The sequence below is a fragment of the Hemibagrus wyckioides genome, linkage group LG27 (assembly GCF_019097595.1).
Source record: "Hemibagrus wyckioides isolate EC202008001 linkage group LG27, SWU_Hwy_1.0, whole genome shotgun sequence".
In the NCBI taxonomy this organism is placed as follows: domain Eukaryota; kingdom Metazoa; phylum Chordata; class Actinopteri; order Siluriformes; family Bagridae; genus Hemibagrus; species Hemibagrus wyckioides.
This window is the reverse complement of record NC_080736.1, coordinates 17,293,086-17,305,626: the sequence shown is the minus strand read 5'-3', so window position 1 is coordinate 17,305,626 and position 12,541 is coordinate 17,293,086. Positions and strand designations below refer to the sequence as shown.

General features: G+C 45.6%; 1 protein-coding gene across 1 annotated transcript; it reads right to left on the bottom strand.

The window, feature by feature from the left end:
• Nucleotides 1-7,760, bottom strand: LOC131347390 (amine sulfotransferase-like; the record flags this gene model as incomplete). The annotated part of the gene is made up of 6 exons (XM_058381394.1): nt 1-301; nt 641-821; nt 3,694-3,788; nt 4,238-4,364; nt 4,534-4,736; nt 7,460-7,760. Coding segments are annotated over 6 exons (1,035 nt in total), but the record flags the coding sequence as incomplete, so codon positions are not given.
• Nucleotides 7,761-12,541: the final 4,781 nt, after the last annotated feature.

Here is a 12,541-nt window from a genome sequence, read left to right as displayed (position 1 = left end):
ATCATCATCATCATCATCACCATTATCATCATCATTATCATCATCATCATTATAATTATTATTATTTTTATTATTATTTTGACAATTACACATTCACACTTTTGATCCAAACATGAACAGGTCATTTTAATGACCACAAAGTGACCAGTAAAGTGTGTGTGTGTGTGTGTGTGTCATGTGTGTAGGTCAGTGATGTTCCACACAAAGTCCAGTGGCAGGTCTTTCATCCATTCCTGATAAACACGGTCGAAGTGTTCACTCTGCGCCACTGTCATAGAGTTCTTCCAGTCTCCTACTGTACCTGTACACACACACACACACACCAAACATCACACACACACACACACACCAAACATCACACACACACACCAAACATCACACACACACACACACCAAACATCACACACACACACACACACACACAGGTTCAGGACTGCCGATCAACACACTGCACAGGAGGTACAGGGATTAAAAACTCCCCTAAATCCATTTCAAGTAAATGTTTAGATGTACAGCATTAGTGAGAGCTGTGTGTGTGTGTGTGTGTGTGATGTTTGGTGTGTGTGTGTGTGTGTTTCAGGACCTGAGAGGTGTGTGTAGTGTTTCATGAGAGGTGTGTGTGTGGGTGTGTGTGTGTTACCCTTGCGGAGGAAGGCTCCTTTCTTTGAGTCTACCATTTCATCAGGTAAAAACTGGTAGTTAGCTCTGGGATCTTTCTTCATGAAGTTGAAGCTGGATTTCTTCACCACGCTGTCGATGACATCATCAGACAAATTCTTCCCCAAAAAGTCACAGATCTTCACCACCACACCTCTCAGGTCCTGAAACACACACACACACACACACACACACACAAACACCTCTCATGAAACACTACACACACCTCTGAGGTCCTGAAACACACACACACACACACAAACACCTCTCATAAAACACTACACACAGACACCTCTCAGGTCCTTAAAAAAACACACACACCTCTCGGGTCCTTAAACACTACACACACCTCTCGGGTCCTTAAACACTATACACACACACACACACACCTCTCAGGTCCTTAAACACTATACACACACACACACACACATCTCAGGTCCTTAAAAAAACCACACACACCTCTCAGGTCCTTAAACACTACACACACACACACACACACCTCTCAGGTCCTTAAACACTACACACACACACACCTCTCAGGTCCTTAAACACTACACACACACACACACACACCTCTCAGGTCCTTAAACACTACACACACACACACACCTCTCAGGTCCTTAAACACTACACACACACACACCTCTCAGGTCCTTAAAAAAACCACACACACCTCTCAGGTCCTTAAACACTACACACACACACACACACACACATCTCAGGTCCTTAAAAAACCACACACACACCTCTCAGGTCCTTAAACACTACACACACACACACACACACACCTCTCAGGTCCTTAAACACTACACACACACACACACACACACCTCTCAGGTCCTTAAAAAACCACACACACACCTCTCAGGTCCTTAAACACTACACACACCTCTCGGGTCCTTAAACACTACACACACACACATACACACACCTCTCAGGTCCTTAAACACTACACACACACACACCTCTCAGGTCCTTAAAAAAACCACACACACCTCTCAGGTCCTTAAACACTACACACACACACACACACACACCTCTCAGGTCCTTAAACACTACACACACACACACACCTCTCAGGTCCTTAAACACTACACACACACACACCTCTCGGGTCCTTAAACACTACACACACACACACACCTCTCAGGTCCTTAAACACTACACACACCTCTCGGGTCCTTAAACACTACACACACCTCTCGGGTCCTTAAACACTACACACACACACACACACACCTCTCAGGTCCTTAAAATAACCACACACACCTCTCAGGTCCTTAAACACTACACACACACACACCTCTCAGGTCCTTAAACACTACACACACCTCTCGGGTCCTTAAACACTACACACACACACACCTCTCAGGTCCTTAAACACTACACACAAACACACACACACACCTCTCAGGTCCTTAAACACTACACACAAACACACACACACACCTCTCAGGTCCTTAAAAAAACCACACACACACACCTCTCAGGTCCTTAAACACTACACACACCTCTCAGGTCCTTAAACACTACACACACACACACAAACCTCTCAGGTCCTTAAACACTACACACACACCTCTCAGGTCCTTAAACACTACACACACACACACCTCTCAGGTCTTTAAACACTACACACACACACACCTCTCAGGTCCTTAAAAAACCACACACACACCTCTCAGGTCCTTAAACACTACACACACACCTCTCAGGTCCTTAAACACTACACACACACACCTCTCAGGTCCTTAAACACTACACACACACACACCTCTCAGGTCCTTAAAAAACCACACACACACCTCTCAGGTCCTTAAACACTACACACACACCTCTCAGGTCCTTAAACACTACACACACACACACCTCTCAGGTCCTTAAACACTACACACACACACACCTCTCAGGTCCTTAAAAAACCACACACACACCTCTCAGGTCCTTAAACACTACACACACACACACACCTCTCAGGTCCTTAAAAAACCACACACACACCTCTCAGGTCCTTAAACACTACACACACACACACCTCTCAGGTCCTTAAACACTACACACACCTCTCGGGTCCTTAAACACTACACACACACACACCTCTCAGGTCCTTAAACACTACACACAAACACACACACACACCTCTCAGGTCCTTAAACACTATACACACACACACACACATCTCAGGTCCTTAAAAAAACCACACACACACACCTCTCAGGTCCTTAAACACTACACACACCTCTCAGGTCCTTAAACACTACACACACCTCTCAGGTCCTTAAACACTACACACACCTCTCAGGTCCTTAAACACAGCACACACCTCTCAGGTCCTTAAACACACACACACAACACACACACACACAACACACACCTCTCAGGTCCTTAAACACCACACATACTTCTCAGGTCCTTAAACACCACACATACCTCTCAGGTCCTTAAAAACACTACACACACCTCTCAGTGTCCTTAAAAACACTATACACACCTCTCAGGTCCTTAAAAACACTACACACACCTCTCAGGTCCTGAAACACCACACATACTTCTCAGGTCCTTAAACACTACACATACCTCTCAGGTCCTTAAAAACACTACACACACCTCTCAGGTCCTGAAACCCTACACACACCTCTCAGATCCTTCAAAACACTACACACACACCTCTCAGGTCCTGAAACCCTACACACACCTCTCAGGTCCTGAAACCCTACACACACCTCTCAGGTCCTTCAAGACACTACACACACACTTCTCAGGTCCTGAAACTCTACACACACCTCTCAGGTCCTTAAACACACACAAACACACACACACATACACACGTCTCAGGTCCTGAAACACTACACACACCTCTCAGGTCCTTAAAAACACTACACACACCTCTCAGGTCCTTAAAAACACTACACACACCTCTCAGGTCCTTAAAAACACCACACACACTTTTACACTCCCAGCAACATCGAGTCATTTCTTTAACAGCTTTACAGAACTGTTATGAGGCTGTAGGTGATGGTGTGTGTCATGTCTCACCCTGATCATCTCCTCATAGCTCAGGAACAGGATGTTGTATTTGTCCTTGTTGGTGTACCAGCTTCTGATGTGATCAAACCAGCAGCCACCGACCACTACACACACACAACTTCACATTTCCAGCATGTTGTAGAGAACAACTTTTTACCTCATTTTATACAACTGAGCAGTTGAGGGTTAAGGGCCTTGTCCAGGGGCCCAGCAGGGGCAATATGGTGGACCTGAGATTCAAACTCACAACCTTCTGTTCGTCAGTCCATCACCTGAACCACTAAACTACCACATCCCCACTATACACAACAGTAAACACATGATTACACACAGGTTCAGGAGGTCATTACTCAGGGACAGTGAGGATCTGAGGAGGAAGACTTTCTGAATGAAGTTCAGGTGTGTGTGTAAGTGTAGCAGATGAGTGTTGGGTCAGATTATCTTTCACACAGTGGACATGTTTCTTACCTACAGCCATGTGATGAAGCCTGAAGATACAATGTCAAGGTCATGAAGTGCTAATGTGTGTGTGTGTGTGTGTGTGTGTACTGACTCCGCCCACTGAAGAATTTCTCCATCGCCTCATTGTACGTCTCTGAGCTCTCTAAAATCTTCATGTACTGAGTGAAGTGGAAGTAGGACACCATGATGTCTTTGGGGTTCCTGCTCACGTAAATGATCTGCAATCAAATAAAACTCTTAATAAAAGATTAAATCTGTACAGAAGGACCGTTAGAGATGGACATTACTGTTAATCTCAGCACTGGGGGCTGGACATGTGGATCATGATAGATGATAAAGATAGTAATGATGAGTATGTGTGTGTGTGTGTGTGTGTGTGTTTCCTACCTTTCCTTTGCCCTGTAGGCCTTGGGGCACCAGGTCCTCGGGGAGGTGGGAGCAGAAGAGGCGGGGGGAAGGGCGAGCAGTGTAGTCGTCACTTTTCTGAGGAAACTCCAGCCAGGGCATGCGGTCGTATGAACTCTGCTCCACATCCTCGGGAAACTCGTCCTCATACAGCAGCGTGATGATGCGCTGAGTCCAAACCGTACCTGAGAGAGATTTATGGGTGGAGCTACACATCTGTACTGTCACAAATATCACCTCTGACATGCAAATGATTAAAGGATGAACACATGGGACACAGAGATGCTGCGATGCTTGTGAGAGTTATATAACGCTGTATGCTAATGGGCTAGTTAAGCTAGGTCATGCTAGCTACATTAGTAGAAGTGCATGGGGGTGTTTCCTAATTTGCATATTGATGTAAATTTAAAGCTGAAAGTAATGATGAGTGTAAAGGCATGGTTATGTCGTCTGTGTCCATGGGGGTGGGGTTAGTCAAGTAGTCTTTATTTGTCATGTATACATTACTGCACAATGAAATTCTTTCTTCACATACACTATATTGCCAAAAGTATTCGCTCACCTGCCTTGACTCGCATATGAACTTAAGTGACATCCCATTCCTAATCCATAGGGTTCAATATGACGTCAGTCCACCCTTTGCAGCTATAACAGCTTCAACTCTTCTGGGAAGGCTGTCCACAAGGTTTAGGAGTGTGTTTATGGGAATTTTTGACCATTCTTCCAGAAGCGCATTTGTGAGGTCACACACTGATGTTGGACGAGAAGGCCTGGCTCTCAGTCTCCGCTCTAATTCATCCCAAAGGTGTTCTATCGGGTTGAGGTCAGGACTCTGTGCAGGTCAGTCAAGTTCACCCACACCAGACTCTGTCATCCATGTCTTTATGGACCTTGCTTTGGTCACTGGTGCACAGTCATGTTGGAAGAGGAAGGGGCCAGCTCCAAACTGTTCCCACAAAGTTGGGAGCATGGAATTGTCCAAAATGTCTTGGTATGCTGAAGCATTCAGAGTTCCTTTCACTGGAACTAAGGGGCCAAGCCCAGCTCCTGAAAAACAACCCCACACCATAATCCCCCCTCCACCAAACTTTACACTTGGCACAATGCAGTCAGACAAGTACCATTCTCCTGGCAACCGCCAAACCCAGACTCGTCCATCAGATTGCCAGATGGAGAAGCGCGATTCGTCACTCCAGAGAACGCGTCTCCACTGCTCTAGAGTCCAGTGGCGACGTGCTTTACACCACTGAATCCGACGCTTTGCATTGCACTTGGTGATGTATGGCTTGGATGCAGCTGCTCGGCCATGGAAACCCATTCCATGAAGCTCTCTGCGCACTGTTCTTGAGCTAATCTGAAGGCCACATGAAGTTTGGAGGTCTGTAGCGATTGACTCTGCAGAAAGTTGGCGATCTCTTTGCACTATGCGCCTCAGCATCCGCTGACCCCGCTCCGTCAGTTTACGTGGCCTACCACTTCGTGGCTGAGTTGCTGTCGTTCCCAAACACTTCCATGTTCTTATAATACAGCTGACAGTTGACTGTGGAATATTTAGGAGTGAGGAAATTTCACGACTGGATTTGTTGCACAGGTGGCATCCTATCACAGTTCCACACTGGAATTCACTGAGCTCCTGAGAGCGACCCATTCTTTCACAAATGTTTGTAAAAACAGTCTGCATGCCTAGGTGCTTGATTTTATACACCTGTGGCCATGGAAGTGATTGGAACACCTGATTCTGATTATTTGGATGGGTGAGCGAATACTTTTGGCAATATAGTGTATCTTTAAGGGTTGGGGTCAGAGCACAGGGTCAGTCATGCTGCAGTGCCCCTGGAGCAAAGAGGGTGAACCCAGATCTTCCATTCAACAACCCAGAGCCTTAATTACTTGAGCTACCACTGCCCCAATAAAGGGCTTTCAAATATCCCAGCTTATTATCAAGCTGGGGTAAGAGTGCAGGGTAAAGCCCCTGGAGCAGGTGGGGTTAAGGGCCTTACTTAAGGGCCCACTGTTGATAGCTTGAACCCTGACCATCTGATCACTGACCCAGCACCTTGACCACTGAGCCACCACATCCGTACGGTGACACATCAGCTACAATTATTCCTGATTTACACAAAAAGCAGCGCACTGCACCAAATCCTCTCACACTCTCATCTGTGATGTGCTGATGTGTGGGCGAGGCTGGAAATGCGTCGAATGATGCGCCGCTTCCTTTCTCCACTCCGTTTCCACAGGGAAGCACTGGAATATCTGATGGCGTAGGGATACCAGGCAGTGTAATCTGACTGGAACTACTTTTCAGTGTGTGACTGCAGTGTGTGAAAGCCACTGAAGCTTTAGCTAAAGAAGAGCTCTGGGAAAACCTGAGCTCTGGGATCCCTCCTCACTTATCAATCTTTTAGTACAGTGCTGTGTAAATAAAACTTCTTTCATGCTTTATAAATGAAAATTAACCACAAATTACTGACCATGTTCACGGAGCTCCAGTCTCTGACCACTGGTGAGTGATTTATGATTACATCTGTCTGTGTCCAGTGTGTTAAATAAGGCCTGGTGATCACATGGGGCTTTACAGTTTAATATAAGAATAAAGACTAACATTTAATCTTATACTAAACACACACACACACACACACACACGTTACAGATAAAGTGGAGAGAATGAAGAGACTATAACCTTTATGATGTGTGTGTATGAAGGTTATTTCAGTTCATGAGCGGGAGTTCATTCAGTGATTATAAAGCAGATAGTAAACAGGACAGGGGTCATTACCACCTTCAGTCCACTTACTGCTAGTAACACCAACATTAGAGCGGTCAGTTATTACACAGTACACATTTCTCTTCATAGATAAAAACTTTTATACCCACTATACAGTGTGTGTGTGTGTGTGTGTCTCACCAGATTTAGGAAATGTAATGACGTACACATCATCGTCTCTGATCTGGAAGGTCCTCAGACTGTCCATGTGCTGCGGCGTGAGACTGTCCTTGTTGAAGTGAGAAAAGACGTACCCTCTGTAGGACAGGAGTTTGTCTCCGATCTGCTGAGCCATGCTGTAGAGCAGTCTACTCAATCTCACACACACACACACACACTCACACACACCTTTTATCCGAGCACGAGGTTCAAGTTCTGCAGATAGGAGAGCTGTTGGGTGGGGAAAGTGGGCGGAGTCATTGTTAATAATTTTAAGAGGATTTCATCTCAGCAGTGTTAAAAAAGTAATCATTTTACACTTTAAACAATTTACAGTATTATTATTATTATTATTATTATTATTGATCAACTAATAATCATTATTTGACCAAAACCTTAAACTGAAATCTGAACGGCATCCATACCATCAGATGATTTTTTGTTTTTTTTAAAATTAATTAATTAATTAATTAATTAATTAATTAATTAATTAATTAATTAATTAATTAATTAATTAAGTCATTAAGTCCATTAATTCATTAATTCATTAATTCATTAATTCATTTAGTCTTTATATCAGATTTATCAGAGAGAGAAATAACACACTTCGGCTCTATAAAACAAGTATTTATATGTTATATCAAGTATTTAAACTTTTTTTTTTTTTTTTTACAGTGGATTAATCATGGTTAGAGTGTTTGTATGTTTGTGTGTTTGTGTGTGTGTGTGTGTGTACATACACACAAAGCCCAGTGACAGATCTTTCATCTGTTCCTGATAAACAAGGTCAGTGTTCACTCTGTGCCACTGTCAGAGAGTTCTCCTACTGTACACACACACACACACACACACACACACAGACTCTCACATGCGCACACACACACACACAGACTCTCACACACACACACACACATCTGTTTTACACACCACAATTAAATTGCTGTAAACTGCTGATGTCGTGAGAGAGAGAGTGTGTGTGTGTTTACAACATCATCTGTATTTACACTGAGAAACACACAGACTGTTCCCTGGTCTCTGCTATCTGCATCTTTCTGTCCTGCAGTGTTCTGTACTGCTCTGTACTGCTGTGTACTGCTCTGTACTGCTGTGTACTGCTCTGTACTGCTCTGTACTGCTGTGTACTGCTCTGTACTGCTCTGTACTGCTGTGTACTGCTCTGTACTGCTGTGTACTGCTGTGTACTGCTCTGTACTGCTGTGTACTGCTCTGTACTGCTCTGTACTGCTGTGTACTGCTCTGTACTGCTCTGTACTGCTCTGTACTGCTGTGTACTGCTCTGTACTGCTCTGTACTGCTGTGTACTGCTCTGTACTGCTGTGTACTGCTGTGTACTGCTCTGTACTGCTGTGTACTGCTCTGTACTGCTGTGTACTGCTCTGTACTGCTGTGTACTGCTCTGTACTGCTCTGTACTGCTGTGTACTGCTGTGTACTGCTGTGTACTGCTGTGTACTGCTCTGTACTGCTCTGTACTGCTGTGTACTGCTCTGTACTGCTCTGTACTGCTGTGTACTGCTGTGTACTGCTCTGTACTGCTCTGTACTGCTGTGTACTGCTCTGTACTGCTCTGTACTGCTCTGTACTGCTGTGTACTGCTGTGTACTGCTCTGTACTGCTGTGTACTGCTCTGTACTGCTCTGTACTGCTCTGTACTGCTGTGTACTGCTCTGTACTGCTGTGTACTGCTCTGTACTGCTGTGTACTGCTGTGTACTGCTCTGTACTGCTGTGTACTGCTGTGTACTGCTCTGTACTGCTCTGTACTGCTGTGTACTGCTGTGTACTGCTGTGTACTGCTGTGTACTGCTCTGTACTGCTGTGTACTGCTGTGTACTGCTCTGTACTGCTGTGTACTGCTGTGTACTGCTCTGTACTGCTCTGTACTGCTGTGTACTGCTCTGTACTGCTGTGTACTGCTGTGTACTGCTCTGTACTGCTGTGTACTGCTGTGTACTGCTCTGTACTGCTGTGTACTGCTGTGTACTGCTCTGTACTGCTGTGTACTGCTCTGTACTGCTGTGTACTGCTGTGTACTGCTCTGTACTGCTCTGTACTGCTCTGTACTGCTGTGTACTGCTCTGTACTGCTCTGTACTGCTGTGTACTGCTCTGTACTGCTCTGTACTGCTCTGTACTGCTGTGTACTGCTCTGTACTGCTGTGTACTGCTGTGTACTGCTCTGTACTGCTGTGTACTGCTGTGTACTGCTGTGTACTGCTCTGTACTGCTCTGTACTGCTGTGTACTGCTCTGTACTGCTCTGTACTGCTGTGTACTGCTCTGTACTGCTCTGTACTGCTCTGTACTGCTGTGTACTGCTCTGTACTGCTCTGTACTGCTCTGTACTGCTGTGTACTGCTCTGTACTGCTGTGTACTGCTGTGTACTGCTCTGTACTGCTGTGTACTGCTCTGTACTGCTGTGTACTGCTGTGTACTGCTCTGTACTGCTGTGTACTGCTGTGTACTGCTCTGTACTGCTCTGTACTGCTCTGTACTGCTGTGTACTGCTCTGTACTGCTGTGTACTGCTGTGTACTGCTCTGTACTGCTGTGTACTGCTCTGTACTGCTGTGTACTGCTCTGTACTGCTCTGTACTGCTGTGTACTGCTCTGTACTGCTGTGTACTGCTCTGTACTGCTGTGTACTGCTCTGTACTGCTCTGTACTGCTCTGTACTGCTCTGTACTGCTGTGTACTGCTCTGTACTGCTGTGTACTGCTCTGTACTGCTGTGTACTGCTCTGTACTGCTCTGTACTGCTCTGTACTGCTGTGTACTGCTCTGTACTGCTGTGTACTGCTCTGTTCTGCTGTGTACTGCTGTGTACTGCTCTGTACTGCTGTGTACTGCTGTGTACTGCTGTGTACTGCTCTGTACTGCTGTGTACTGCTCTGTACTGCTGTGTACTGCTCTGTACTGCTGTGTACTGCTCTGTACTGCTGTGTACTGCTGTGTACTGCTCTGTACTGCTGTGTACTGCTGTGTACTGCTCTGTACTGCTGTGTACTGCTGTGTACTGCTCTGTACTGCTGTGTACTGCTGTGTACTGCTGTGTACTGCTCTGTACTGCTGTGTACTGCTCTGTACTGCTGTGTACTGCTGTGTACTGCTCTGTACTGCTCTGTACTGCTCTGTACTGCTCTGTACTGCTCTGTACTGCTGTGTACTGCTCTGTACTGCTGTGTACTGCTCTGTACTGCTCTGTACTGCTGTGTACTGCTGTGTACTGCTCTGTACTGCTGTGTACTGCTGTGTACTGCTCTGTACTGCTGTGTACTGCTCTGTACTGCTGTGTACTGCTGTGTACTGCTGTGTACTGCTCTGTACTGCTGTGTACTGCTCTGTACTGCTCTGTACTGCTGTGTACTGCTCTGTACTGCTGTGTACTGCTCTGTACTGCTGTGTACTGCTGTGTACTGCTGTGTATTGCTGTATACTGCTCTGTACTGCTGTGTACTGCTCTGTACTGCTCTGTATTGCTGTATACTGCTCTGTACTGCTGTGTACTGCTCTGTACTGCTCTGTACTGCTCTGTACTGCTGTGTACTGCTCTGTACTGCTCTGTATTGCTGTGTACTGCTGTGTACTGCTCTGTACTGCTGTGTACTGCTGTGTACTGCTGTGTATTGCTGTATACTGCTCTGTACTGCTGTGTACTGCTGTGTACTGCTGTGTATTGCTGTATACTGCTCTGTACTCCTGTTTCCTGTACTGCCCCAGTTATATACACTGTAATCGATAATAAAAGCCTCCTGACGTGACGAGTCTCACCTGATCATCTCCTCCAAGCTGAGGAACTGGACTCTGGATTTGTCCTTCTTGGTGTAACAGCAGCCATCGAGTGCTAACCACACAATAAACACACAATAACCACACAATAAACACACCCTGAACCCAGTTCAACTCTCAGCTCACACACACACACACACACATGCACCAGAGTCACCTCCACCTGCTAAAGAGACTAGGGTCCTTTGGAGTTTCTCTCAACAAAACCTGGCCTCAGTGTACCCTGTTTCTGTAGGAGGAATCTGAATGTATAGGTGCGAACAGCTGAGACATCAATAGGAGTCCTGGGGAAACCTGGTGTCACCTGAGCCAGGTGTCAATAGGTCTTACATATTCATGAATAGTCATTGATTATTCAGTGAAACAGAGGCTCTGCTGAAAAACGTTAGGCACATCAGTCACTTTACCCCAAATAAAAGGTCTTTCTGAGTGTTAGAATTCAGCTGTTTTTCTATGGGCACACACCCAAGACTTTCATGAACTCAGTCCTGTGTTCAGAACAATCTGCCAGGTTTGTTTATTCTCCATTTTCACTGTTTTGTGTAGCTCTGAATTATGTGTAGTTTTGTGTAGCTCTGAGTTTTGTGTAGTTTTGTGTAGCTTTGAGTTTCATCTAGTTTTGTGTAGTTTTTTGTAGTTCTGTGTTTTGTGTAGTTTTGTGTAGCTCTGTGTCTCAGGCTCCTGTTTCCTGTACTGCCCCAGTTATATACATTGTAATTGATAATAAAAGCCTCCTGACGTGACGAGTCTCACCTGATCATCTCCTCCAAGCTGAGGACCTGGATGCTGGATTTGTCCTTCTTGGTGTAGCAGCAGCCATCGAGTGCTAACCACACAATAAACACACAATAACCACACAATAAACACACCCTGAACCCAGTCCAGCTCTCAGCTCACACACACACACACACACACATGCACCAGAGTCACCTCCACCTGCTAAAGAGACTAGGGTCCTTTGGAGTGTGCAGAACATTATTAAAGACTTTTTATGATTCTGTGGTGGCCTCCGTAATTCTCTTTGCCGTAGTCTGCTGGGTGGGAGGCAGTACAGATCTGGTCAGGAAGAGACTGAACAAGCTGGTTAGGAGAACCAGCTCTGTCCTGGGCTGCCCACTGGACCTGGTGGAGGAGGTGGGTGAGAGAAGGATTTTTGCCAAGCTGAGATCTATTATGAACAACACCTCTCACCCCCTGTATGGGACTGTGGAGATACTGTGTAACTCCTTCAGCAGCAGACTGCTAGGAAGGAGCACTAC